This window comes from Calidris pugnax, unplaced genomic scaffold (assembly GCF_001431845.1).
Source record: "Calidris pugnax isolate Ruff unplaced genomic scaffold, ASM143184v1 scaffold53, whole genome shotgun sequence".
Lineage (NCBI taxonomy): Eukaryota > Metazoa > Chordata > Aves > Charadriiformes > Scolopacidae > Calidris > Calidris pugnax.
This window is the reverse complement of record NW_015090792.1, coordinates 296,491-322,001: the sequence shown is the minus strand read 5'-3', so window position 1 is coordinate 322,001 and position 25,511 is coordinate 296,491. Positions and strand designations below refer to the sequence as shown.

At 43.2% G+C, this 25,511-nt stretch overlaps 1 protein-coding gene across 1 annotated transcript in view; it reads right to left on the bottom strand.

The window, feature by feature from the left end:
- Window positions 1–9,168: 9,168 nt before the first annotated feature.
- Window positions 9,169–25,511, bottom strand: part of PCDH15 (protocadherin-related 15) — a gene marked incomplete at its 5' end in the record, with an annotated part of 305,454 nt that continues 289,111 nt past the window's right edge. The window contains 6 exons of the mRNA XM_014966628.1: window positions 9,169–10,205; window positions 13,098–14,522; window positions 15,294–15,426; window positions 17,580–17,653; window positions 18,820–18,858; window positions 20,370–20,391. Coding sequence (XP_014822114.1) covers window positions 9,651–10,205; window positions 13,098–14,522; window positions 15,294–15,426; window positions 17,580–17,653; window positions 18,820–18,858; window positions 20,370–20,391 — 2,248 coding nt within the window. The remainder of the gene's footprint in view (window positions 10,206–13,097; window positions 14,523–15,293; window positions 15,427–17,579; window positions 17,654–18,819; window positions 18,859–20,369; window positions 20,392–25,511) is intronic.

Here is a 25,511-nt window from a genome sequence, read left to right as displayed (position 1 = left end):
AACAGCAGGGGAGTGTGCTCGTACCAGCAAAGCCTCTGCTCTTAAGTGGACCTTAGGAGCTCTGTAGTTGGGGTTCTGCTGGCTCATATGATTTGTTAGATTTTTATTGCCCCAAAATTGTAAGAGTAGAGCACATTTTGTATAGTAGCTAAACTAGCATCCCTCGGATGAACATATATCACAGCCCAGGATTAATTAATTTCTACAGCCCTCCTGCCAAAATCCCTGAAAAGCAAAACTTGCCCTTGTCTGACTTCTCATGCAACATGCCCAGTGAATGGATGCTGGGAAGGAAGCACAGGAAATCAAGGTGACACGTCCTGCAGTAGCAGCAGATGGGGTGTTTCGTTGGACCTGCAGCCTGTTACCTTGTTTTTAATAAAATCTCAGCAGCTTTGCTTTCTTTTCTTTTTACACTTTTTTTCCTTTAGTGACTACATCTTCATTAGTGTGAGGACAGGGAGGTTATCAGGAAGGCTGGAAAGCTTTGTCATAACCAGAGCAGCTGCTGACATCAATGTGACTTTTCCGCTTGCCTTTGTGGAGACTACAGCTGGGCACTTTGCCTGCTGCTAACTCAGATTCCTTTGGCACAAGAGCCTATTTAGCTGTGCTACCTTCAAGCAATGTGTTCTGGCTTCAACAAGAGCTGCTCCTCAAGCTCACGGGCACAGGGCAGCACGAGCAGCTCTGATTTGTGTCTCAGTCCCAGCTGAGGGCTGTGTCCAGCACGTGTGACCGGGAGGGAACGTGGCCCCGCTTCCCGAGCTGCCAGGGCCTGGTGGTCACAGTTGTGCACATGTGGAAAATAAGCTCAGTTTTGCTTCAGCTTATTGATGTATCATTGTTAGTGTGATAGTACTAACAAAGAAGCCTTAGTAATAGTAGAGTCTAATAAATTGTATCCAATTAATCCCCAGAAATGCCCTTAGTCTCTCAAGGGATCCTTGTTGGCAGAGCGTTATCTAAGTGAAGAGAAACAGACTGGAACATGGCCTTCAACACAGGAACCCAGAGGGTAGGGGAGTATCAATAAGGCCAAAGAAACCAGTCTGGTAAATCTGCCAAGTAGATGGTAGCAAAGACTCTGAAATAACGTGTAGCATAATCAACTAATCACAGGCAATCAAAGGCGTGTTTAAGATAATGATTTCGTAGAATAGGTGTATGTGTGCCTTATATGGGAAAAAGTGCAAAATAAACCTGTAATAGGTCAAGCGGTCGGGAAGAATGTGAGCTCCAACTTCTCAGCCCATGAGAAGGGAGACAGAAACTCAAGCGGCCGGGATAAAGGTATAAAATACCTGAAAGATAAAAGATCATCGTGCATCTATTTTTGGTGCACCCGATTCAGCGCTGTTTCGTATTAATACATTATTATTTTTTTTAACCTTTGCTTCGGTGACTTTGTCCTCTTTAAATTCTAAGATGTGAGTCGGTGTTTCTCACACACAGAGATAACGGTTGCTGCATGTTACATCATTTTGCTCTTTCTCCCTCCCTCTATCCCCTTTAAGACATATTCAGTTTTTCAATCAGAATTTTCATCTTCTATGCATCTCTCATTAGCCACTAGCTTCTTTTAACGGGAAGATCTATTTTATCTACTAGTCTGTGTCATAGCTGCACATTTATAGATGGTGAAGGATTATGGACAGGGGAGTGTGTGTGTGTGTGTGCACAGATACACACATGTATGCACACAAAGAGAGTAAACCCACTCCAAGCAAACAAGGGCAGGGCTGTTCTCTAAGTCCAGAAAACATGAGACTGTAATTAGTCATCCTGGCAGGATAATTAGCCTGGGCAGCACAATACCAGTGTGGCTGTACTCCGGCAACCATGGCAGACTGGGTGTCTCTCCATGTGCTGTGCAGAGTCCTGTCTCTCCTGTCAGAGCTCACCTTTTTTAAGGAAATAAAGAAGGAGCCAGTGGCTGAGCCAAGTATAGCTTCAGAATGTGAGATCTGAGAGCACTGCTGCTGTTCTCTTCCTGTGCTGCTAACTCACTTGGATTTAACAACCCTGTGCACAACCAGTGCTTCACCACATCCTGAAGGTCTTTCAAGGTGCCTAAAGGCCACTTTGTGCCCTGATATTTACTCAGAATTCATTTATTTATGCGTATCAATAGATAAACTGCGCAGATTGTTCAGTCTGCAAGAGAAAAACGTGCATCACAAACTGTTGGGAGAGACAAATATGAGGCTGTTCTCATTTGGCCTGATGATGGTGTTTTGTAGCTGACTGCATTCCTTCTTTAAACAGCAGTAATTAATCAGCATTTACCATTTTGTTTACCCCCTCTTCCTAGAAGTAGCATGCTGTGGTAGCTTTTTGTAATTAAATCAGGGTGGACCCTGCTTACTATTTTAAATATTTAAAAATCACACATTCCTTTTTCATTGAAACGGCCTCTTACTAGTATTTCCAAGATAACAGGTTAGAGCAAAATAGCTCTTTGTCAATGTTGTTAGAGAGATGCTGTCTAGGTCTAATTTCTAAAATGTAATACATTAAAAAATAATCTTTCTACCTCTGAAAAATTAACCAGATTGAATACAATTACAGATTTATTCCCTTGGTGACCTTTAGTGACAAAATAAGATATTCTTGCTTAGATACTAAACATGATCATGGCAGAGTGGAGTTTCTCTGACATCTCCTGTTGGCTCTCCACGCAGGTATTAAGGAGAATCCAAATTGGTATTTCCGTGAGTAGCAGCTCAATCACAGCAGTGCTGAGCGCGGGTTTTGCCACCTATTCTCACAAAAAGCAGTGACCCCCTGCTAAGTGGCAGCGGGGCATGGCTCAGAACCACCAGTTACAGCCCATAACTTGCCAGTAGATCCCCAGGAAGAGCTCAGTCTGCCAAAGGGGAGCGTGTTACAGAGCACAGCACCTGCCAGAGGCTGGGCTGGACCCTGGCACAAAGGAAATGCCATCACATCCAGCCCACCCGACGGGTGGCAAATCCCTGCTGCAGGGAGTGCTTCTGCAAGACATCTGCCTGCAGGGTGCCAAACTCTTAGGAGACTGCTGCCCTCCCAAATGGAAACCTGCAGGCGAGTTTAAGCAGCCACCAGTTAGTTGGAGACACACGAGAGACAGTTATGTGCCTTAAGAGACAACAGGTCATCTACAGCAGCCAGAGATGATGCATAGACATACTGCAGATCCAACTGCTGAGGAGAGCCAGTGATGGATTCCACCCATCTCACCAACACAGCTTTGTGGTGTCATCAGTATAAAGGCTTATGTTCTTCCTGAACTCTTTGAAACAAAAATAAACCTCCCTCTGTGTAGCGCAACATTCAGTTCTGCGCCAAAGATGCCGTTCTCTTTAAGCTCCTCAAAAATCTCCCCAAGCCCCTCGAACTGGACTTCTGTAGAACCCCAAGGGCTGCCAGGAACACCTCCCCTGGCAACGGGCACTTGCAAAGTTTCTGACAAGCCCCAGACTCGTCCTGGCATTCAACCTGGCCAGGTACCATGTCCATAGACTTCTTGGAGTAGAGAACGAAGTCTTGAGCATTATGCACTAAAAAAGAGTAATTTTACCTTTGTTGCCTTAAAAATGTGATAATGTTTTCTGTTCTTTAAGCATTTCACCAGAGTTTTGAGGGTGAAGAGAAAGATTTTTAACAGTTTGACAAAGGATCTTGTTTTTGCTCTTCCAAGAACTGCAAAGGAGCCGCTGTACAGACACCGTCCCTTCCCCAAACACACTTTTGGATACAGCATAAACAACTTACCAGCTGTTCTCTGCTCCAAGCGAGGTCAACCTGTCCAGAGCTAGAGTTTCAATAGGACCTCCTGAAAGGCAAAGCATGGTAACACCAAGGGTCTCCACCACGTTTCTGCCCACAGTGCACTGGTGGATTTGCTTCCCCAGCAGTTCTAGGTGGTTTCCCCAGCTCTCTATGGAAACGGCTGCTCCTTGCCAGGTTCAGAGCATACAAATCAAGCTTCCTTGGGCTAGAACCACTTACTATTTCCAAGTAGCTCCTCTCCACACAACCAGGATCGGGACCTTGCATCCCCTTCTGCTGAACTCCAGCCTGGGCTCCCCAGCCCTGCTCACCCCACGCTGGCTGCTTAGACAGAGCCACACGGCAGCAATTCCTGAATGCCACGGCCACGTAGATGTTTCTATGACACCTCTATGAGGACAGCAAACACTCCTCAGGATGCTGCACCTCACTCTGGGCATCACAGCAGCAACACGGATGGCTGTTTCTTAACACAAGGTTGGTGTTGCTCATCTTGGGTGGTGGTGTTTATGTTATAGAATCACAGAATGGTCCAGGCTGGAAGGGACCTCCAAAGGCCATCTAGTCCGACCCCCCCGCAGTCAGCAGGGACACCCCCAACTAGACCAGGTTGCCCAGGGCCTCATCGAGCCTCACCTTGAATATCTCCAGGGATGGGGCCTCAACCACCTCCCTGGGCAACCTGTTCCAGTGCTCCACCACCCTCACAGTGAAGAACTTTCTCCTCATCTCCAGGCTAAACCTGCCCTTTCCCAACTTAAAGCCATTGCTTCTTGTCCTGTCACTGCAGGCCTTTGTAAACAGGCTCTCCCCGGCCTTTCCTGTAGAGATTGTTGGGTGTTTTGCAAAAGGAACAGTATCCTTTTATTGTGTATTGCTAAACAGCAACAATCAGTACCAGAAAGAAAAACTGCTTTCCAGCTGTCCAGGCTGGTGTCACCCTGAAAGCTTTGGTTTTGTTACAGTGCGAGTAAATTACCTGATTGTTCTGCTCCTGCTGGCTACGCTATTGATCCAGGCCTGTGCCACAGCTTTATCATTTCATCAGCTGGGCTCAGCGCTCCCAGTCCAAACAGTGAAATTGCTGAAACTATCTTCTTCCAATAATAAAGAAAAACAGTAGTATTCCTTAGTACTCCTCTAATGGGCTTTTGAGAACCAGCTGCCTTCAAAATTCATTTGACAAACTGCACTACTCCTTGGGTTTATCAAACCTTGTAATATATCAATACTTTGTATTAAATGCAAGTCTTTCTCAGACTATAAACAATGAGGCAGGCAATGGTAACTTAAAGTTACCATTTCTGCATGCAGCAAGTCTTTCTCAGACTATAAACAATGAGGCAGTCAATGGTAACTTAAAGTTACTGTTTCTGCATGCAGCATTTGAAGGACCAGCAAGCGTGTGCTGAGCAGGAGAAAGCTGATGCCCTTTTTATTTCTGGCTGGCTGTGTGTCTTTGCACAGCCACGAACTAAAGCTCGATGAGAAAGCATTCAAATTTATATCCCCATTTGCAGCACAATTATAAATCTTACAAGGTAAGAAACATTTATCACTATCCAACAGCTGCAAAATGTACTTAGCTGTAAAGTTTTGGGCTTACAACTGACATTTGCTAGAGGCAAACAGATGGAAGAAGAAGAAGAAGAAGAAGAAGAAGAAGAAGAAGAAGAAGAAGAAGAAGAAGAAAAGTCACTTTCCAACTGATAAGGTCACTACACAGAAGCAATCTGGGGGCAACCACCACAAGAAAACAGAACCACCATGGCTGTGATCCATTAGACTTTTTTTATTATCAAGCTGTATTCCTTTAGCAGCGTGTGACACTTTCCAGAAAGCCCTCTCATGGCTGTGACTGGCCCAAAATATCTAGTTCCCATTATGTGTTTTTCCACCACGTAAGCTGAAATATGTGTAAGAGGTTGGTGCTGTTCTTCCATTGCTAATAATGCAGATTTTTTTTTTTTTCCTATCTCTTTTCCATTTTTAAAGAAAACAGAACCACCATGGCTGTGATCCATTAGACTTTTTTTATTATCAAGCTGTATTCCTTTAGCAGCGTGTGACACTTTCCAGAAAGCCCTCTCATGGCTGTGACTGGCCCAAAATATCTAGTTCCCATTATGTGTTTTTCCACCACGTAAGCTGAAATATGTGTAAGAGGTTGGTGCTGTTCTTCCATTGCTAATAATGCAGATTTTTTTTTTTTTCCTATCTCTTTTCCATTTTTCTGAGTGTGCAAGTTTTCCAGCTGTGTAACCAGGTTCTGGAAGGGTTCAACCTGGATGCTGAGTGATCAGTCTGTGACGTCACTCTGCTGGCAGAAGACACCAAGACACACATCAGCGATGGCAACTGCACTGTCCTTTCCCCCACACCCACTCAGGAAAATCCTGGATGTGAGGGCCTCCTAACATTAATACATAAATATTTTGAGCTTCCTAACAGGTCCTCAGTAAATCTGCAGGGCTTTCGTTGCAATCTTTGGGCCCCTTCCCACAAAAAAGACATTGAGGGGCTGGAGCGGGTCCAGAGAAGGGCAATGGAGCTGGAGAGGGGTCTGGAGCACAAGTCTCCTGAGGAGAGGCTGAGGGAGCTGGGGGTGTTGAGCCTGGAGAAAAGGAGGCTGAGGGGAGACCTTCTGGCTCTCTCCAACTCCCTGAAAGGAGGGTGTAGCCAGGGGGGGTCGGTCTCTTCTCCCAAGGAACAGGCCATGGGACAAGAGGAAATGGCCTCAAGTTGCACCAGGGGAGGTTCAGGTTGGGGATTAGGAAAACTTTTGACAAGGAAAGGGTTCTCAGCCATTGGAATGGGCTGCCCAGGGAAGGGGTTGAGGCCCCATCCCTGGAGGTGTTCAAAAGCCGGGTTGACCTAGTGCTTAGAGACATGGTTTAGTGATGGTTTTTATCAGAGTGAGGTTGATGGTTGGACTAGATGATCTGAAAGGTCCCTTCCAACCTGGACAATTCTGTGATTCTATGATTCTGTCTTGCTCACCGTAGTATAAACAACGGGAAAAATCAAGTTAATTTTTCTCCGACAGGCCTTGTTCTGCCTCACAGTGGGCATTACGCTGCCCTTCTACAGCTACAACACCAGACACTGGATCCTTGCTTACACTGGAAACGTAGTAGATGCCACACTAAACAACAAAACTCTCAGTGCCTGCTTGGAGGAGTGTACGAATTAAATCAATGTCAGGAGCAACGATTATCACCTTGAAGGGTCAGCCAGTGAGTACTTCTGCCACCCAGGGACAACGCTCATGCTTTACAAATTTCAGGGGTTAAGTAGCTGTAAATTATATCCCAAGACCCAGATACTTTATTCTGCTTACTGTATCCACCAAAGCCGTGCTTAATCCTTGGCTTCCCAAAAGAGAAGTATAAGTGACCTTTTTTTTACCAACTCAGTCTGTACTGTTGTTGCTGTTGGTTTTGGGTCCCACTGCCTGCTCACAGTCTAAAATCTGTATTAATTTACACTATGGCGTCCCCAAAACATAAAGCTTTGAATTCAGTAGTGATTTTCAGTATTACAGCTTTGAGAAACATGCACAGAACTGCTGACTGCCCACCAGTGTCAGGGCTGACAGTCCTTCACAGAGTAGAGCTGAGGCTGGTGCAGCTGTGAGTCTCTGGGAGAAGAGACTGGTGTAGCTGTGAGTCTCTATGGAAAGTGAGAGTAGCTGGGAGAAAATGTTTCTCTAAAAATCATGCAACCTTATCGAAGTACTTAGTAAGAGCCAAACTGAAAGATCTTGCAATAAAAATGATGTAGTGAAATAAGAACAGTATCTTAAACAGGATTAAAATATAACATTTTTACTAGTTATTTCAAAGAATAGATTTTTTTTTCTTCTGTCATTCTTCTCTATATGTTCAGACTCCAGCTAAACTCCAAAAAGCAATGTTTTGTTAAGTAACAAGTGCAAATATTGTCTTTTTTTTTCCTTTCCCTTGCATGGTAGGCTACATTGCATTTCTCATGCCTAAAAACAAGCACCGTCTCTCAAAATATTTGGTCGGAAACCTCAGCTTGAAAAGGAGGTATTTGACAGAAAGGTTACATTCCATTGGCGTGGCATGCGAACAGCTTCTACAGACAAACATTGGAGGAATCTCATGGAGAACCTGTGCAAAGGGAAAGCAAACACAATCACAGGAGCAGAAGTCCACTTCCTGCCAGAGCAGAACTGACAGCCATGACCACCCAGATCTCGTGGTGGAACTTCAACTAGCAGAAGTCCACTTCCTGCCAGAGCAGAACCAACAGCCATGACCACCCAAGATCTCGTGGTGGAACTTCAACGATAGCAACAGCAGACGAATGAGGAATGCCAATCACCTCCTTACTAATTGTACACATTTACCTGTCAACTCTTTGTATCTTGTGAGATGTATTCGTATCGTTCTCAAAACTAATTTCATCTTATCCTGAAAAAAAAGTTTGCGTAATACAAGAGGACACTTTTGTTATGTGACCATGTATCTTCTTTTTCCTCCATCACATTGGAGAAGAGGACTTTGCTCTGTGCTGCTACCGTCTTTTCGGTATTGGTGACTAGGAACAGTGGCATTCCTCAGCTCCTTATTCAAGTTGTAACACAACACACTCACTACTTCAAAGTACAAAAAGAAATCATAAGCAGGTCCCAAAATTTATGTAGAGTATTTTACAAGTAATGCTTACTTGAAGTTTTTTGAAACAATTCTGTCTGTGTGTTCTGACACCCTTTGCCCTTCACAGACCCGTTTATGCATATTAGCCTCGTAAAAGAGTCACTTTTTATCCTCTTCACCATGATCCATTTGTCTTTTCAGCAGGTTTATGTTCAACACTCTGGGAGTGGAATGGTGATTGTACCATTTAACCCAACAGCTAGCTGGGCTTGAAAGTGTATCCATCCCCTTCCTATTAATTACTCATTAATGCCTATTTCTATCACACAGACTCGTGTATCACCCTGGTTTATTTCGGAGGAATATAGCCATAGGATGACAATTATTGATGGAGCATAAAAACCAGAGCTAAAGACCGTATAAAAAGGAAAACCGAACTGATGTGGGAAGAGATGAAAAGATGAAAAATTGCTTAGAGAAGAAAATCAGAATGAGCTAATTTACAAAAGAAAACGAACAAATCACGGCTAGGTAACTCTGAATAAGATTAATTGCTACACATCTCCTTCCTCTTTGCAATTTTTATCTTATTTAATCTTCTATTCCACTTTTCTATTTAACAGTGCTATACTCTTATAAACTCCAATTCCACTCTTATGCAAGTTTGCTCTCTGGGTGTTGAGCGAGATCCTCTGTTTGCATAAACTGGTATAACACTATCAGCTTTGGTATTGTTACTCAAATTTAAGCCAGTCGAGGATTTGCTCCATTGACTTTCATGGATTTATTTTTAATTTATTACTCTGAGTTCAGAATCAAGAGCTTTGGATATAAATCTTGAACATAAATAGACAATTTCCATATCTAAACAGTATAGCCACAAGTACCGTACAGAAAAACAAGCTGGGCATGTCTGAAAAGTTCATGTCTGAAAAGTTAAGCAAATGTTGCTGTGCGTTTATTAGTAGTTTACTGTTTATTAAACAATAAATCAAGATCCAAAAAAACCTAATTAATTTAAATGAAGTATTGTTTAGTGAAATGGGAGCCTGTCAAAATAGTTGCTGGGGAGGACAATTAATTGGTACAAATGTGAGTGCAAATTTTGTTTTTAAACTTTAAAGCGTGTTGTTTGTCGTATACAACGTATGTGCACAATACAAATCCCATACATTTTCCTCAGTGACAATAAAAAGCGCAGTTTATTATAAACTGAATTAAAAATTAAAATTAAAAAAAAAAAAAATAAAATCACAGTTTTGTCATTGGTATGTGAAGGTTGTTCCAAGGGCCCATCCAGAGCTCCTCTTCGTCGGACTGTGTGTGCTCACTGTGCGACTCCAAGGGCTCTTTGACATCCTCGTTATCAACAACCGACTCCTGCTCTTCTGTGCTTTTCATTTTGGAGCCCCCTGGCTTTGTTACTACATTTTCAGCCCCTACAGTAGAGGAAGCAAATGAGACACTGCAAGGCCTTGCGTTCATTTTATCACTAGAAGATGGTCCCTTTGACAGTGTGTTTAGTGGGACACTCTCCTCGTGTGTCACCGCAAGCTTGTCCAGTTTCTTGAATTGTTTCCCCAGCCTCACTGGAGATGTGACTTTTAAATTATTACCAAGGCAAACGCGACGGGTTCTGACAACAGAGCCGTTCTGTGCAATGTAGATGTTGCCGTTGATGTTGTTTTGAATATTTGGGTTATTAAGACGATTCCTCTGGCTGGAATCGGGAGCGCTGTCTTCTCCGGTGGAGCTGGTCTCATACTCTGGGTCAACGACCAACTTGATCCTTTTCTTTCTGGCCCACTGTTTGACAAGAAATAAAAATGTCATTAAATCTCAGCACTATTTCTTACATTTTCCTGCCCTTTTCCTATCTGTTATTTATCTTTTTATATAGACACTCACATGAATTTTTATTAACTTGGTCTTTTCTATGCTTTCTCTTAGGTTGTATGCAGATATTTCTTAATTGTTTTGATTACCACCCAATCATATATGCTTAATGCTTGAACACGCAAACAATTCTTTGCATTTAAAAGTTCTAAGATGGATAAATTCATTTTAGTTCATGAACTGCGTAATGCAAGTGAGATAGAACGTACAAAAACTGTGATGTTTTTCTTTAGGTTTGGAAAGTACTGACAAATTTGGGTTGGTTTTTTTTTTTGTTTTGGCTAAAGATGCATCCAGCTGTGCTCCTGTTAAGTTGAAGTGCACCTTCTTTGGAGAACCCTGATGGAGACATCACTTTCTGAAAGAAAACTTCTGTGAATGCCGGTATTGGTAAGCCAGTCATATTTTGACAAAGCAATATCTCAGTCTGTCTTACACAGAGAGATTATAACCCACGAGATAAATAACCCTTTCTAACAGAAACTGGAAGGCACTGATGATGAAGCCATTGAGTGATATTTCTACAAAACTGGATAAATGCTAGGAAGGCCTTAGAAGTTTTCTTCCAGAGTGTTACTACATTGTAAATTCAGTGTAGAGATGTCCCTGAGCAGGTCTGTTTCATGCGCACAACACACCAAGCAGAGAAAGATCTCGGGACCTCCACAAGGGACATTTGGAGGCAAGATGCTGGCAAAACTGGTTGGTTGAGAAAAGAGCAGCTTTGACATAAGGCTTTGTGCCAGTTCCAATCTGCGGAGCCAACGTGGAATCTGAGATTCCAAAGTGGAATCGATGGAGATGCTTCGTTATTAAATGGAAGATGGTGGAGAAATGAGACTTTAGATTTTATATAATTTATATTGGTTTTAAAGAGTTAATCCGAACAATTTCCATGTTGCTGTGACTTTGTACTAATAGTGATTACACAAAACCCATTACGTATCTTAATTTACAATTGATATTTTTAAAATAAATGCCTCCTTGCAGTACACTGAAACAAGCTACTGTCATTCCTGGCTCAACAATGAAAACACTGTTATTTGACTAAGGCAGCAGATACCATCACAGTGAACTCCCACTGCAATACATACACATGCAGACAAGAAAAGGCAATTTTTAGAGAAAGAAAATCATGCAATGTACAAGCAGGTGGTGATTACTCTTATGCTTTTGAGAAGTTACACTTTTACAAATTACTTAGATGCCTATTCTTTTGTTCCTGATAAAGACATACCATTTTCTTCCCACAGATATATTCAGGTGGATGAAAAGACAAGCTGGTTAAAATGGGATTTATATTAAAACACTACATGCAGCTACATCTTTGTGCTATATCAGAATACCAAAAAATAGGTAAGTGATCATAAACCTAGTTCACATTTAAACTGGAATTAAAGATAGTAGTCAAAAAGTTAGTATCACACTGTGCAGGGTAACTCCTCAGCATGCTTAAGTATCTTAAAAATTCAAACATTTTCCTCTCCTCCCTCTAACAGAGACTTCCTGGCAGAGCTTCGGTGCATGTGCCAGAAAATTCCTTCCTTCCCTACACCTCCGTGCTCATTCTGAGCAGAACGGTGCCAATGGAAGTGCTAGAAGACTCCTCTATGGAGTGACATCAGATATTACAGGTTATTGGATTTTAAAAGGCAGATACCAAAATGTACAACGTAGGTGATGGTTACCTTCACAAATGCTTTGCTGTCATGCATCTCCAACTTTTAAATAGATGTTTAAAAAAATCCATGAAGGTGATTGTCATGTGATTACAATGATTAGATGTTTAAAAAAATCCATGAAGGTGATTTTCATGTGATTACAGTGATTGTACTGTTAGGTGGGAAGGGCAGAAGCTGGAAAATGTAACCCATTTCCTTTTCTGACCAGGCTCACTTTGCACACCTACCTCTGCATCCCTGTCCTGTACATCCCTGGTACCTGAAACCTGAATTCCATGATCCAGAAACAGTTTAATCCCAACTCTGCTAGTAACACTCTGCGGTTCTGGGCAGGTTGTTTTGCTGCAATTACAGCTGTCCTCCCTGCAAACCAGGCTAAAGTTTGCAGCAGAGAGTTCATTTGAAGATGAGCAAATGCAGTACGGGAGGGGAACATGAGGTAAAACCATGAGTGACTTCTAAGGCTTTTCATCCTCATCATCATTCCTTTTCTTCACTTAATTCCGTATTTTCCCCCTTTTCCTTCCTGTCCATTTTGTGCCAGTCATCATCTGCACAAACATAGGGCCCTTATTAGGCTTGTGCCACCAGGTTCACCAAGTTATCCATCACAGCTAATGCAAAATGCAACGTTACTTTGCTTCACCATGTGCGTAACACAAACCAGATTAACTCTAGGAACCGACCCAATGCCTCTAACTACATTCCTGAAATGAGCAGAGAAAAGGAAGTACTTTTTCCTGCCATCACTCAATGAAAATGAATATTTCTATGCCCACCACTAAGCATACCTGAGTGTCTGAGAAGAATTATATTAGTTTGGTTTTCTAGAGTTCTATCCTTAAGACAGCACAGAGGGCTCAGGTGCTGAAGCAATAAGCTTTGACATTCTTATTGGCTGTCTCTACTCAAGTCTGTATTGCTTAGGAAAGAGCACACAGAAGGCACAGCAAACAAGATCACTCCTTACTGCAAAACGTCCACCTACTGTTGCTCCTTTTTAAAAGGATGTAGAATCACCAGTAGTCTCTGACTCTGTGACTGAAGCACCCAGGGTCTCATCTGACTGAGACTGACTGTTTTCCTCGGACATCTTCTTTTTTCCTTTCTTTCTTTTGGTGTTGATGTCAGAACTTTGATTCTCAGTATCAGGGGAAGAAGCATTTTTACCAGAAGTGGTGCTAGTTGTGCTTTTTGTCCCTTCCGTACCTTTGGAAGTAACACTGACTTCGCTTTCTAGGCAAGAAGACTCATTCTTATTGGTAGTTTCCTCCCTGTCACTAGCATCTGTATCAGCCTCTTCAGTGCTTTCCTCCACACTTTCCTCACCATTAACGGCCGATTTTCCTCTCTTGTCTTCTTCAGTAGCAGCAGTTTTTGTTTTGGCAGGTGTTTCAGAAACTGCCTTATTTGAGTGACCTGCCGTCTCATCGGGGCTTGCGCTGACTTGCTCTGCCTCCATTTGTTCATCTTCTTCTGACACCTCTTCTATCGTGTCTTCTATTTCCAGGCTGGCAGAGGAGGTTTTGCTCTTATAGCTGGATCCTGAAGTTTTCCTGTAGCTCGTGTCCCTGTCACTACCTGATGCAGTAGAGCTAGCATTTGATTTCTGGCTGGATCGCCTTGCTCTGCCACGAGAGCTGCTTCCCTTACTTCTTATACTGGACTTTTCAGTGTTTCTTCTACTGCTGGACTCACTAGTCCCTGATTTGCTGTATGAACTTTGTGTAGATGAGCTCTTTGACAAGCTACCATCTTCATCACTGTCAGAGTCTTCCTCATCACGGTCCTCTTCAGATGAGTCCTCCTCTGATTTGCTGCTAGAGCTGGAGCCCGATTCATCATCAGAATCCCCAAAATCATGCCCAGATTCTTCATCTGAGTCCACAGTACTTTCAGTGGCTTCATCTTGGTCCAGAGTTACTTTCAGGTAGTCTTTATCTTCTGATTCTGAGCCAGAGCTACTACTCTTCTCGGATGATTCATCTGAAGTGTATTTTCTTCTCTTCTTTTTCTTCTTCTCATAATCACTATCCTCATGTTCACTCTCTGCTGTGATACTTATCGAAACTCCTGATTTTTCTTCATCTCTCTCAATTTTGTCCCTAATAGGCTCTTGAAATTTTCTGGAGACACTAATGCGCTTTAACACGTGGTTTAGTTTTCTCGTGGAAGGTCTGTCATCTGTCAATTTCTGGAAGTAACTCCCCCTGATAATCATGCTTTTCTCACCGTCCGCTTGGTGAGCTGACATCAACTTGGCATAACTGGAATCCTTCCTAGCGCCTTTCACTTTCTGCAGAATCATTGGGAATATCTTTGCTTTCTTCCACGGAGAACGAGCAGACTCAGTCCTTCCTACTGGTTTGTGAGCACTGACTGCTACGCGACTGACATGCAGCGTTCCTTTCAGTTTCCTTCTGCCCTGGCTGGTCCTATAGGCTCTTCCAGAAACATGTCTTAGATCCATCCCACCACCTAAAGGTCTACCTCCTATTTGAGCCCCTGCTCTCTGGCTTGAAGGACCTCTGCCTTGACTCATCCCCTGCAAATTATGAAAATGGAACGTGATTACGATTTGAAAGATGGTTATTGTGGAAACTCGTACCCTAAAATAAGTCAGTCGGAAGAAATGTAACGTCTTTTCCCAACAGCAAAACTAACTGACCTGTTTTAGAATTAGTTTTTTACCAAAGTCGTGGGGAAAGTTTTACTTCTAGAATAGGCTGCTAATGCCTTACACTGCAACAGGGAAAAATACTGGCTCGGAAGTGTTATCTCTTCTAATTTAATTAAAACCCATCTGATGGATTAGGAGTCTAGTATTTCTGAAAATTAGATTAAAAAAAGGAACATTCACATCGCCTTTCTTCTGGCAGCCACTGACATTTTATAATTTCTTTACATTCCATTGTGAACTTTATGGTAAATGAGTTTAGGTGACTGCTTTTCTCTGTGGAAATTCACCAGTTATAAGCTGAATATTAGTAATATCCTATTTGGTAAACAATATAAAATGGAATTATATAAGGCTATGTAGATTTTTCTTTGAACTAGAAATCTACACTGAGGGAAAAATAGATGTGGATATTAAAAGAAACTTTGCAATTCCTTCTTATGTCTAGAAAAAGGGAAAGAGGTGCTGACACAAACTTTATCAGTGCTCCAAAGGGCAAATGATGATTAGCATTGGAAGAACCGCTTATTTGGTCTATACAGAACACAATATTCTAATCAATTACAAGATCCATTTGACGAGGTTTAACGGTCCTTCACCTCGTTGCAGAGACAGAATCGACACAGCAGAGACGCTCACCTCCTCTGCTGCTGGTCCGTGGGGACTGTAGTAGTAGCCACCGTCGCTCTCCACCACGACTTCCCCGTACTCGTCGTACATCCCCGAAGGAGACAGCAGGCGCCGGCGGCTCCCGTACTGAGGCAGCTCGTACCTGGGGAAACACCACTGGCTCTTCATAACCTGCACGGGGTGTTCCAGCAACAAAGGTGCATGCTCACGTCTGGCTCTTCATAACCTGCACGGGGTGTTCCAGCAACCAACCCGCACGCTCACGTCCCAAATCACAGAATCACAGAGTCTTCTAGGTTGGAAGGGACCTTAAAGATCATCTTGTCCAACCGTCAACCTAACTGACAAAAATAGACACCCCCACAACAAACAAGGAGCATCATCACTAAACCAGACCTCCCAGCACGACATCAACCCGGCTTTTGAACACCTCCAGGGATGGGGCCCATTCCAATGGCTGAGAACCCTTTCAGTGAAAAAATTTTTCCTAATATCCAGCCTGAACCTCCCCTGGTGCAACTTGAGGCCATTTCCTCTCGTCCTGTCGCCTGGGACTTGAGAAAAGAGACCGACCCCCACCTCTCTACGCCCTCCTTTCAGGGAGTTGTAGAGAGCAATAAGGTCTCCCCTCAGCCTCCTCTTCTCCAGGCTGAATAACCCCAGCTCCCTCAGCCTCTCCTCATAAGACTTGTGCTCCAGACCCCTCACCAGCTTTGTCGCCCTTCTCTGGACCCGCTCCAGCCCCTCAATGTCTTTTTTATGGTAGGGGGCCCAAAACTGGACACAGCACTCAAGGTGAGGCCTCACCAGTGCCCAGCACAGGGGGACAATCACCTCTCGGGCCCTACTCGCCACGCTGTTCCTGACACAGGCCAGGATGCTGGCCTGTATCGCTACTGCGATTGGCTGAAAGCCCGTTACAACTGGAGGGCACCACGAATTGTGAAGTCTTTGGGATCGGTCAAGAATCTCCCAAGTGTAATGACCTTCTTTCCAGGTACCCAATTATTATTTTTTTAATCTCTTTTATAATTAGGGAATGGAAGAGCAGGTTCCCTGGGATCAGTTCTGGAGAATCCCTGTCAGCTTGTGTCCTGGTTTGAGGTAAAACAGAACCAACTTTCTGTTCACTTCTTAGCTGGGCCCCTTCTAACTAATTAAACTCTGAAATCAACAGCATATTGCACAGAAACTTTGCCCTCAGACTGCTAAAACCTGATTATGCCAAGGCAGGGTGTGCAGAGAGGCTCCTGCTCGGACTTATTGCTGTAACAACCAAGGTCAGCTAATTTTGTTATTTGCCCCATTGGAGGGTCAGAAATGGAAAAGCGTAGAGGGGTCCCCCCTGCAGGGAGGAGGGGACAGGAGAGGTGACCCAAACCTGACCAACAGGGTATTCCACCCCATCTGCCCCATGCTCAGTGTCAAAGCTGAGGGATCTAAGGGTCAGCCTCTCTCTTCAGGGGCCGACGTCCGAGGAGGACCCTGTCTGTTCGTCTGCCTTTGATCCCCATCCCTGTGTTCCTGACTCCAGAGCTGGAACCCAGTTCCCATCCCTCACTGAGTCCAGTCGGGGACATCCCCAGTGCCTGCTGGGGAGGGCAGCCTGGGAGATTGATACCGTTTTGTATATATTGCATCTATTTATCTTTTAAAATTATTATTATTTCATTAATTTGTTCATATTTTCATTAAAGCAGTTCATTTTTTTCCTAAACTCATAACCCTCTTTATCTCCTCCTCTCCTCTCTTTAGAGACAGAGGTGGGGGGAGCATCTGTCATCCTGATTGACCAATCCAGCCCCAACCAGGCTGGTGTGTGGGCAGAGCAGTCGTCCCCGAAGCGCTCGCAGTCAGAGGGGCATCACCAGAACAAGGCAGGATGAGGTTCTTCTAGGTCAACGTTAAAAGACCAGATGCTGGCTGGAAACTGTGAGCAGAAAGTATCACTCACTGAACTCAGGCTGGTGAGCCACAAAAGGGGAGGAGATGATGGAAATTCATTTCCAAGACAGCAGAAATATGCAAATAAAAAAAGTGAATATAAAAACGGCATGATAGATGGGGCATACACTCTGCAAGGGGAATAATTAGATTCCTAAAGAAGCAGGGAGTTATACAACGCCCCTTTTAACTTTTAAAAAGAGTTTTGCTGTCAGCACATGCCTTCATGGACACAAAGATTAAAGTAATCCTGTGGTAAAGGAAAGTCTCCGGATTAAACGCTGAGTAATAAACATCACCAACCTGGAAAAGGAGCATTTTCAGAAACATATAAGAAAAATGAAAATATACCCATGCTCATAACTGTAGTAATCTTGCCCATAGTATTCCTGCCCTGGATCAATTCCAGACTCCATACTTAACTCCTGCCAAAAGAGAAACACTGATTGATTGCAAACAGCATAACACACTAATGACAAAGGGCACAGAGAACAGTGCCTTAAAGTGCAAACAGGCAAAATAAAAAATGATAATAATTTGAGGAACATTGACAACTGTCAAGAACCATGTTGAGAAGCCACCAGGAGCTTTAAATGACCCCTGCTCTGATGTGTTCCCAGCCAAGTGCAGAGGCTGTCCTGGTGTGGGACACAGACTCCCTCACCCTGTACAAAAACCTCTTTCAGTGAACTGGGCTCACAGCAAATACACTGTCACTGCTGGCACCTCTCTCAGAGCAAAAAGCAAGTGTTGAAGGTTTAGGGCTAGTTCATTTAGAGTGGTTGTCTTTTACTATCTTCTAAGCCATCAACACTCACAAGCAGCACTGGAATAAGCCAAGTACTTGTCTGTATCCTACAATTTGGCATCAGGCTGCTCTCAGCTGCAGTGTGGACACAGCACCAGGGCTCAGGTTTTGGCCAGGGACTGCGTGTTGTCTCTATCTCACAGCTTCCTAGAGGTTTTTCTCCTGTCCAGTGGATTTAAGGTTGTGTCAGAGCACCTCATTGTAATTACTTACAGAAACTATCACTATTCTATACTACAAAAATACCACCGATAGCAACATCTCACAAAAGCTACACATTTTTTCTCTTGCTCATTTTGGAAATGATATTGGGCCCAAAAGATTTGAAATAGAAAGTATTTGGTTTCTAATCCAGAACAGCCTTTGCACTTCACAGCAGTGTGCTAATGCTCTCATTACCCTGGCAGACCAACTGCTTACTCCATCTCTAGGTACAATAATCAATTACCAGCTGAATGGCATCTGAAAAAATCGGTTGTGGTTGGACAGCAAGGGAATGATGCTGTCTGTGCATTTGGACAAGAAACTGGAAAAGCTTTCAGTCTGCCTGATGAAGTCCATGGGAGCAACCAGAAGATGCTCCAGGGGAAAATACTAAGAGGCAGTAAATTTAAGTTATTTAATTAAAACAACATAAATGGGGTAACAATGTCAAGACTTTCCTTTTCATCCAGAAAAGTTGGGGGGGAAATATTACCTGAGACAGACAAATTTTTATTAGGAAATTATGTGAGAGCCATTTAAAAAGTTATAGACTAATTAAGAAATGAAAAATAGCAGTACCTCTGGTCTGAGAAGAGAAGGTCTCAGCAACTGCTGCTGCTACAAAAGAAAATTAGAAAGAGGTTAATTAGGCAGCAACAATTAAAGTGCAGATCATTTGTGTTTAAGATTGGAAAGAAATCCTAAAAACACAGGCCCCTTCAGAGCCTTTTGTACGTCCGTCCCCTGGACACTTCCACTCTCAGGGAGAAGCAGAACACTGCTGAGCACGTAATGTAAAAAAATCAATTTACAGTCCACTATTTCTTTTGCCTATTATAAAATCAGATTCCCAGGTTGTGTGGTGATTCTCTGAATTCTGTAACTTCTGTCAGAGCCCAGGAGAGCTACGGTGTGGTGTTGGCTGGAGACAGCAGGGAGACAATGGCAGACAAAGAAATATCCCCAACAGGTAGAAAGTAAATCTACAGGAATTCACAGTAAAGTCTGTGATTCAGCCATTAAAAACCTGAAGTGATATGATTTCTTAAGCTTCTACTACAATATATAAGCTTCTACTGCTTTAATTCTCTATCTATATTTATAGACTTTTGTGGCTTTTAACTGCGTAGCTCCCAACCTAAATATACTTTAATTCCCACCAGCAGTAAGTGATTATCTCACTCGCTTTATTTACAGCTTATGTGTGATTTCTGTCTGTGTGCAGTGAGCAAAGCATGCTGGCGTGAGGGAGGAGACCCTGAGAGGCTGCAGAGAGAGGACCAACTGGATGATGTGGCTCCTCTCAGATACATCACAGCTAAAGATGGGCTGTGTCTGGTGGCCATGGTGTGAATTACTCTGCAGCTCCACTTTTCTGCAAATGCCAGACCCATGTACATCACTTGCTGTTCCATAAACTGGGATCAGATTTACTCAGGAAAATGAGTACTGTTGTCCCCACACTCCTCCCAAAACCTGGTGGCACTATTTCAGCCAAGTTTCATGGCCAATACCAAACCCCGGGAGGGTTGGACATTCTGTAACTGGATTAAGGGACACAAATCAGCTCTGCAAAGGGAGGAGAAACCAAAGCAGAACAACAGCAAGCTTGCCATTTGTGAACCACCCCTGAGTAAGGAGCAGTAGGCTCCAGATGCACACCTTAAGATCAGTAAAACCGACCTAGCTCTCAGCAGTAAATAGCAGCCTTTATGACAGAAATGTATTTTGGAGAACTTCTCAATTATTAAAAGAGTTCATTCAGCTTCCTGAAGGAAACTCCACATTATTCCTTGCTGGAGAAAAAGATGCTGCAAGAACAAGAGGCTGCAGTGAGTTGCAGAGAAGGTCTGTGAGGTTCAGTGCCAGCACCAGGGGATCAGGCAAACCATAAGAAAACCCAGTGAGAGTGGGGGAAACTGGTTTTGGCAGTTTGCTGAGCAGCAATCTCCCAGCCTGGAGGTGACCTCTGTGCCATGATGGCCACCATCCCCCACTGAATCTGAACTTTTTGAACCACCTCATGTTTCTGGCCTTTGAAACACCCAGTAGCAATGAGTAATAACACAACAAGGGAAAAGTATAGCCATGTAATTAATATTTTAAACATAACTGGGGAACAGCCTTACCTCTTGCTGTGCATATCCTCGCCTAGAAGTCAGAAAAAGAAAAAAAATAAATTAGTATACTTCTCTGAGACTACATATAGGTGCACATTGCCATTCTTTCTGGAGAGAGGTGAAAAGATAATGTAATTAGAAGTATTACCAGCAAGAAAAGAAATACATATCTACAGCACAAAATATGTTTTTCTTTAGATTTGCTCTGGACATAGGAATTACTGCATGAGAAAGGCTAGTGAATCTTTGGGATCTTTTCTTGCTTTGGATGGGGAATGGATGAGAAGGAATCCCCAGTCCCCAAAAGCCAGCGCAGCCGGTGGGATGGCGGGGGCTGGACTTGCTACAAATTGGCCTGGAGCTTCTATTGCTAATTTCTCATAACAACGTTATTATCAAAACTACACATTTCCTAACATTTCCTCTGCAGGGGGGTGTTAAATTCTTTTTGCTATCTGTGATTATTTCGCCACAGGCTAGGTGGTTTTGATCGTATTGGAATTTTGTGGTGTTGTTTTAATTCATTTTCTTGGAGACATTCCTATGCATGACAAATGCATTTATGTCTATCAAGTTCTCTATTTTCCTATTTTGTGCTAGAAAATTAAAATGGTTTAGACAGAACTAAGGAACAGTACTTTAAGTCTTAGCATTGTTATTAGAGATAAACCTGTTTTTCTTTCTTTATTTTTTTTTTTTTATGAAGGAAAGGGTAAATGCTCAAAATTATGTTAAGCTTAGCCTGGTACACAGACAGTAGGCTAGGGAAATTCTTTAATTACAATTAAGCAAATAATAAAGAAGAGAGTAGAAGTCCTTTTAGTTCTTTAATATCACTATCTATAAAGTTTTCTGTTAATATTGGAAATGGAATTAATATTGGACACAAAATTAATACCGGACACATGGAATTGATTATCAGCGTTAAATCAGTGCTGCTGCCCATATAATAAAAAACTAATGAACAACTGAAATGAAGATTTATCACCAAAAGATGATCTGTGACTTTTCAAAGCCCACCTGAACACTGTCTCTAGTTTCTGCATTGCCTACAACAACCTTCAGATAAAGATCTTGTGTTACACACAGGATAAGTAAGGCTATTAATCTTAATTGCTCTCGAGTAGTCACTACATTGCAGATTAAAAGTGTAATATAAGTCATTCTCATTCAATTTGGGACTCAACTTTCTTAAAAATAGCACCACACTGTGTTTTGAGAGATGCTTGTAATTCTCTTATAGTTTCTTGTGGCCATGATTAGAAGAAAAAAAAAAAGCCCCCAAAAGACAAACCCATCCATTCACTCAATACAGCACAAGGATCTATTGTGACAAAAAGGCAAAGGTCAAAACCAACATCATTTGTTTCCAGGGGGGGATTAAAGCTCTCCAGTGAGGGAGGAATTGCTGCTGGGTAAACGTTATCAGCCAGACTTCACTGCAGCCAGTCAGAGAGAAATCTTCAATGCAGAATGGGGAGCAAGGCCACAGTGCCTGGGATGATGCAGGGAGGTATGACAGCTACTATACACTGCTGGTGCTCAGTGTGAAAGATAAAACAAGAAGGAATTTACATGTACAAAATGCAGGGACCTTTCACAGGTCTGCACTGCTCACAGAGGTCAAAGGAACCCTGATTTACCTACAGCAACGATTTTCCCAGTTACTGGCATCCCAGCAGGCGGTCACTATTTCATACTTTGTTTCCATATTAAAAGCACAAGCATTATAAACCCCACTTACCCAGCAGGCGGTCACTATTTCATACTTTGTATCTGTTTCCATATTAAAAGCAAAAGCATTATAAACCCCACTTGCTGCAGATGCTACTCAGAGAAGGCTTATCAATGTGCCCTTACTCTTAAAATGGAGGTTTCCTGCAGCTCCTGGCTGGAAGTGAGGGGCAGGAGCCTGGAAGGTGGGTGAGTAACGATGCGCTGCTGCTGGGGATCAGCTTTGCACACAGGTCTGAGGAGAAGCACTCCCCGCTGGTGCAATGCCTGCTCCTGCTCACAACTCAGCCCAGTTCAGATAAGAGATATATCCAGGGTCACTTCTGACCCTAATTAACCAAATCAGACAACCTGAAGAGGCAGCAATAAATTTATATATGCTCAACTTCTTACCAACTAATAAATTGGTTAAAGTACTCTGTAGTCCTGCAGAACTGCATCCAGACATCTCAGTGGGACACAACTTCCCTGGGGTAGGTTAAAAATACAGGCTATTGGTACAGTTTCTTTTCTGGTCTAATAGAAGGATTATTTTTTTTTTTTAACAAAGTCTATTCAAAAAACCAGCAGAACAAAGGTTACATTAATTCCAGACAAAAAGAAACTAGGTTTCGTAAACTTTCCAACTCAATAAAGGTTTCCAGAATGAGAAAGTGGGTGTTTCTTGTTAGTAGAGAGCTGATTACCATGACCCCCCCACCCCAACTCTTCTGGAACTGATGAAACAAAAATGAGATCCTCTGTGATGTCCATTCTTTCTGCTTAAGGAATGTCACAAATACTTGCAGACGAGTAAAACCTCTGGAGTTTAAGCTGTGAATTACTAAACACCTGCGTCTTTCCTGCGCAACACTGGGCACAGCAAAATGTGGTCTCATTTGTCTAATATTTCACTGGCGATGCAATGAACTTCACAAAAGCATCTGTTGTGGGTCTAGAAGCTCTAAAGTGGAATTTGGGTACTTCATTCAAATCTCTGTCTTGATCCACTCTGAACATGCTTGGCACAGTAACTCCTGATGCTCATCCCTGCACGCTGCCCGCTGCCCCACTGTCTCCACGCCCGGACCCCTGCAGACACCCAGCAGCAAGCAGATGTGTCACCAGCTTCCAATTCCACCCTCAAACCTGAAAAGTTTCTCTACCTCACAGCTACTGAACTTTGACCATTTGCTGCTGGGCCTGGAGTCGTGCCACTCCTGGAGAATTCAGCATCATCAGCAGGTGATCCACCTGCATCTCGTCAAGGATGCAGACTCTGTTACAGCAAAAATCAAAAATAGATAATCATCCCCTCACCCATTTTGCTGCTATAAGTGTCTCGGAATTACAGTCTAGCTCAACAAGACTTTTAAGCAAAGAAAAACTCTCCTGTATGAGCGGAACTTGTGCAATGGAGTTCATGGAGTTTGGCTCCGGGACAAAGAAAGAGAAACCACCTTCAGCAGCTCCTGACTGAAACATCTGCACGTGTCCTGACTGCAGACTTAAAGAAAAAAGATAAAAGAGAAAAAGCCAAGCACCATGGAAATGCTAAGTGCCTCTAGAGAGTCTGATTAACTAATTAATTACCTTTTTGCTCAAGAGTACAATATTTGATGCTGAACCGGGGGTTCAGTTTTTCCTCATTATGTCATATCTACCTTTCCCAATATGTTTTTAAAAATTCTCATATTAAACACAAATATTATGAATTTTGTCAAAAGACTGAACGAAACTTGCCGGTTGAACCAAATTACCATTCATTTAAATGCCAAAACTGCTTTCACTTACCATTTTTTTCAAAGGACAAGCTAATTTACTATAATTGACATATTTAACGTAAAGGTCTGATTTAGATCACTGTGAGCAAAAAAGACAGTAAGTAAATCCATATTACAGGGATTTTTATAAGTACTGGAAAAATCTTGACTTGGTGACACTAATCAGAGTGACTTTATTACCATTTAAGATAAGCAAGATGTTTCAGCTGTAAAGCTCATGGCATATTAGCATGAAAGATAAAAGAGAGATACCAACAACATGCACATGCAAAATTAAAAAAAACAAACAAATGCTTTGTACATGGAAGAAATTTACAAAATAAAAACTTTTAACATGCAGTTACAATATAAAAAAAAAACAAAAAACAAATGCAATGGAAGGCAGAACACAGGTAAGAGGAGGGAAGACAGCCAGGTTTACTGACAAATCAAGCCAAAAGTCTTTCTTCTGGCTCGAGAGGTGAACGTGAGCTGGAGGAAGGGACGCCAGCGCCGTGGAGCTGCCTCATCTCTTGCAGAACACCCAACCCCTCTGGGGTGACCCCAGCTCACCATGGCCCAGCCCCTGCCCACCAGCTCCTGCTGGCTTTGGCGGCCAATATTTGACAGTCAGGTCCCTCCCAGGTGGTACATTTTAGGGGCAAAGCAAGAGATGCCAGTTACAGCTGCAGAAAAATCCCTCTGGGTGCTGATGGTACCTACAGTGAAGGCTGCTCAACGTAAAGCAGTATCAAACCCTCTGCCATTTATTGGGTAAAAATGGATGGTTTCCCCCAAGTTTTTTTTTTGGTTAACAGACTAAGAACCAGCATCACAGAACAGTAAGATGTAGCTCTGAGAAAACAACCTGCAGACGTGTTATACATTACAAATTTGCGAGGGAGCAGGAAAGACGACGTCTCTGGGTTTGGGATCAGGACTGAATAAGGAAGGTCTATACAGCAGAGAAAGGGGAAAAGTCTGAGTTTCTGGAGTCTGAGGCAGATACCGTGTGCTGCATTAGAGTCATCCCACTCAGAATGCTACATGCAGAAACCATCCAACAGGTATTACAGTGCTGTTGACTGTGACGGGAAGCGTTTCTCAAGCTCCTCCACCACGCAGCTCAAGCTGCCGTTCTGACGGTTGGGCTCCCCCCCCAGCTCTGGGGTGGGCAGCTCTGGCGTCCCAACAGGTTTGAGCTTAGAAACGTGCCTGGGGAGGACGTGGTTTTTGTCTATTTGGCTGTACATGTTGGCCACGGACTTTTCGATCGCCGCTAAATTCTGAATGTTCTTAAGGATCCCTTTCAGCTCCCTGCGGGGAGGAGGCTCCGGCGCGGCGGCCGGCGGCGGTCCAGCTGGCTGTTTGGCAGGGGATTTGGAATGCTTGGCAGGAGAGAGGGGCTGGGTGGCAAGAGGAGATGAAGAAGAAGAAGAAGAAAGAGAAACGGTGGGCAGAGGCGGAGGATGTGGTGGCAACAGAGGAGGGGATGGAAGTGGTGGTGGGGGTGGGGGTGGCAGCAGTGGAGGTGGGGGTGGGGGAATTTTAGGGGGAGCTGGAATGCTGTCTATAACTTCTTTGGTCTGAGGAGCTAGAAAACTTTGGCAAACTGTTTTCTTTATCCTAAGAGATGGAGGAGTTGGTTTGCGAGTCGGTGGAGGAGAAGTGTCTT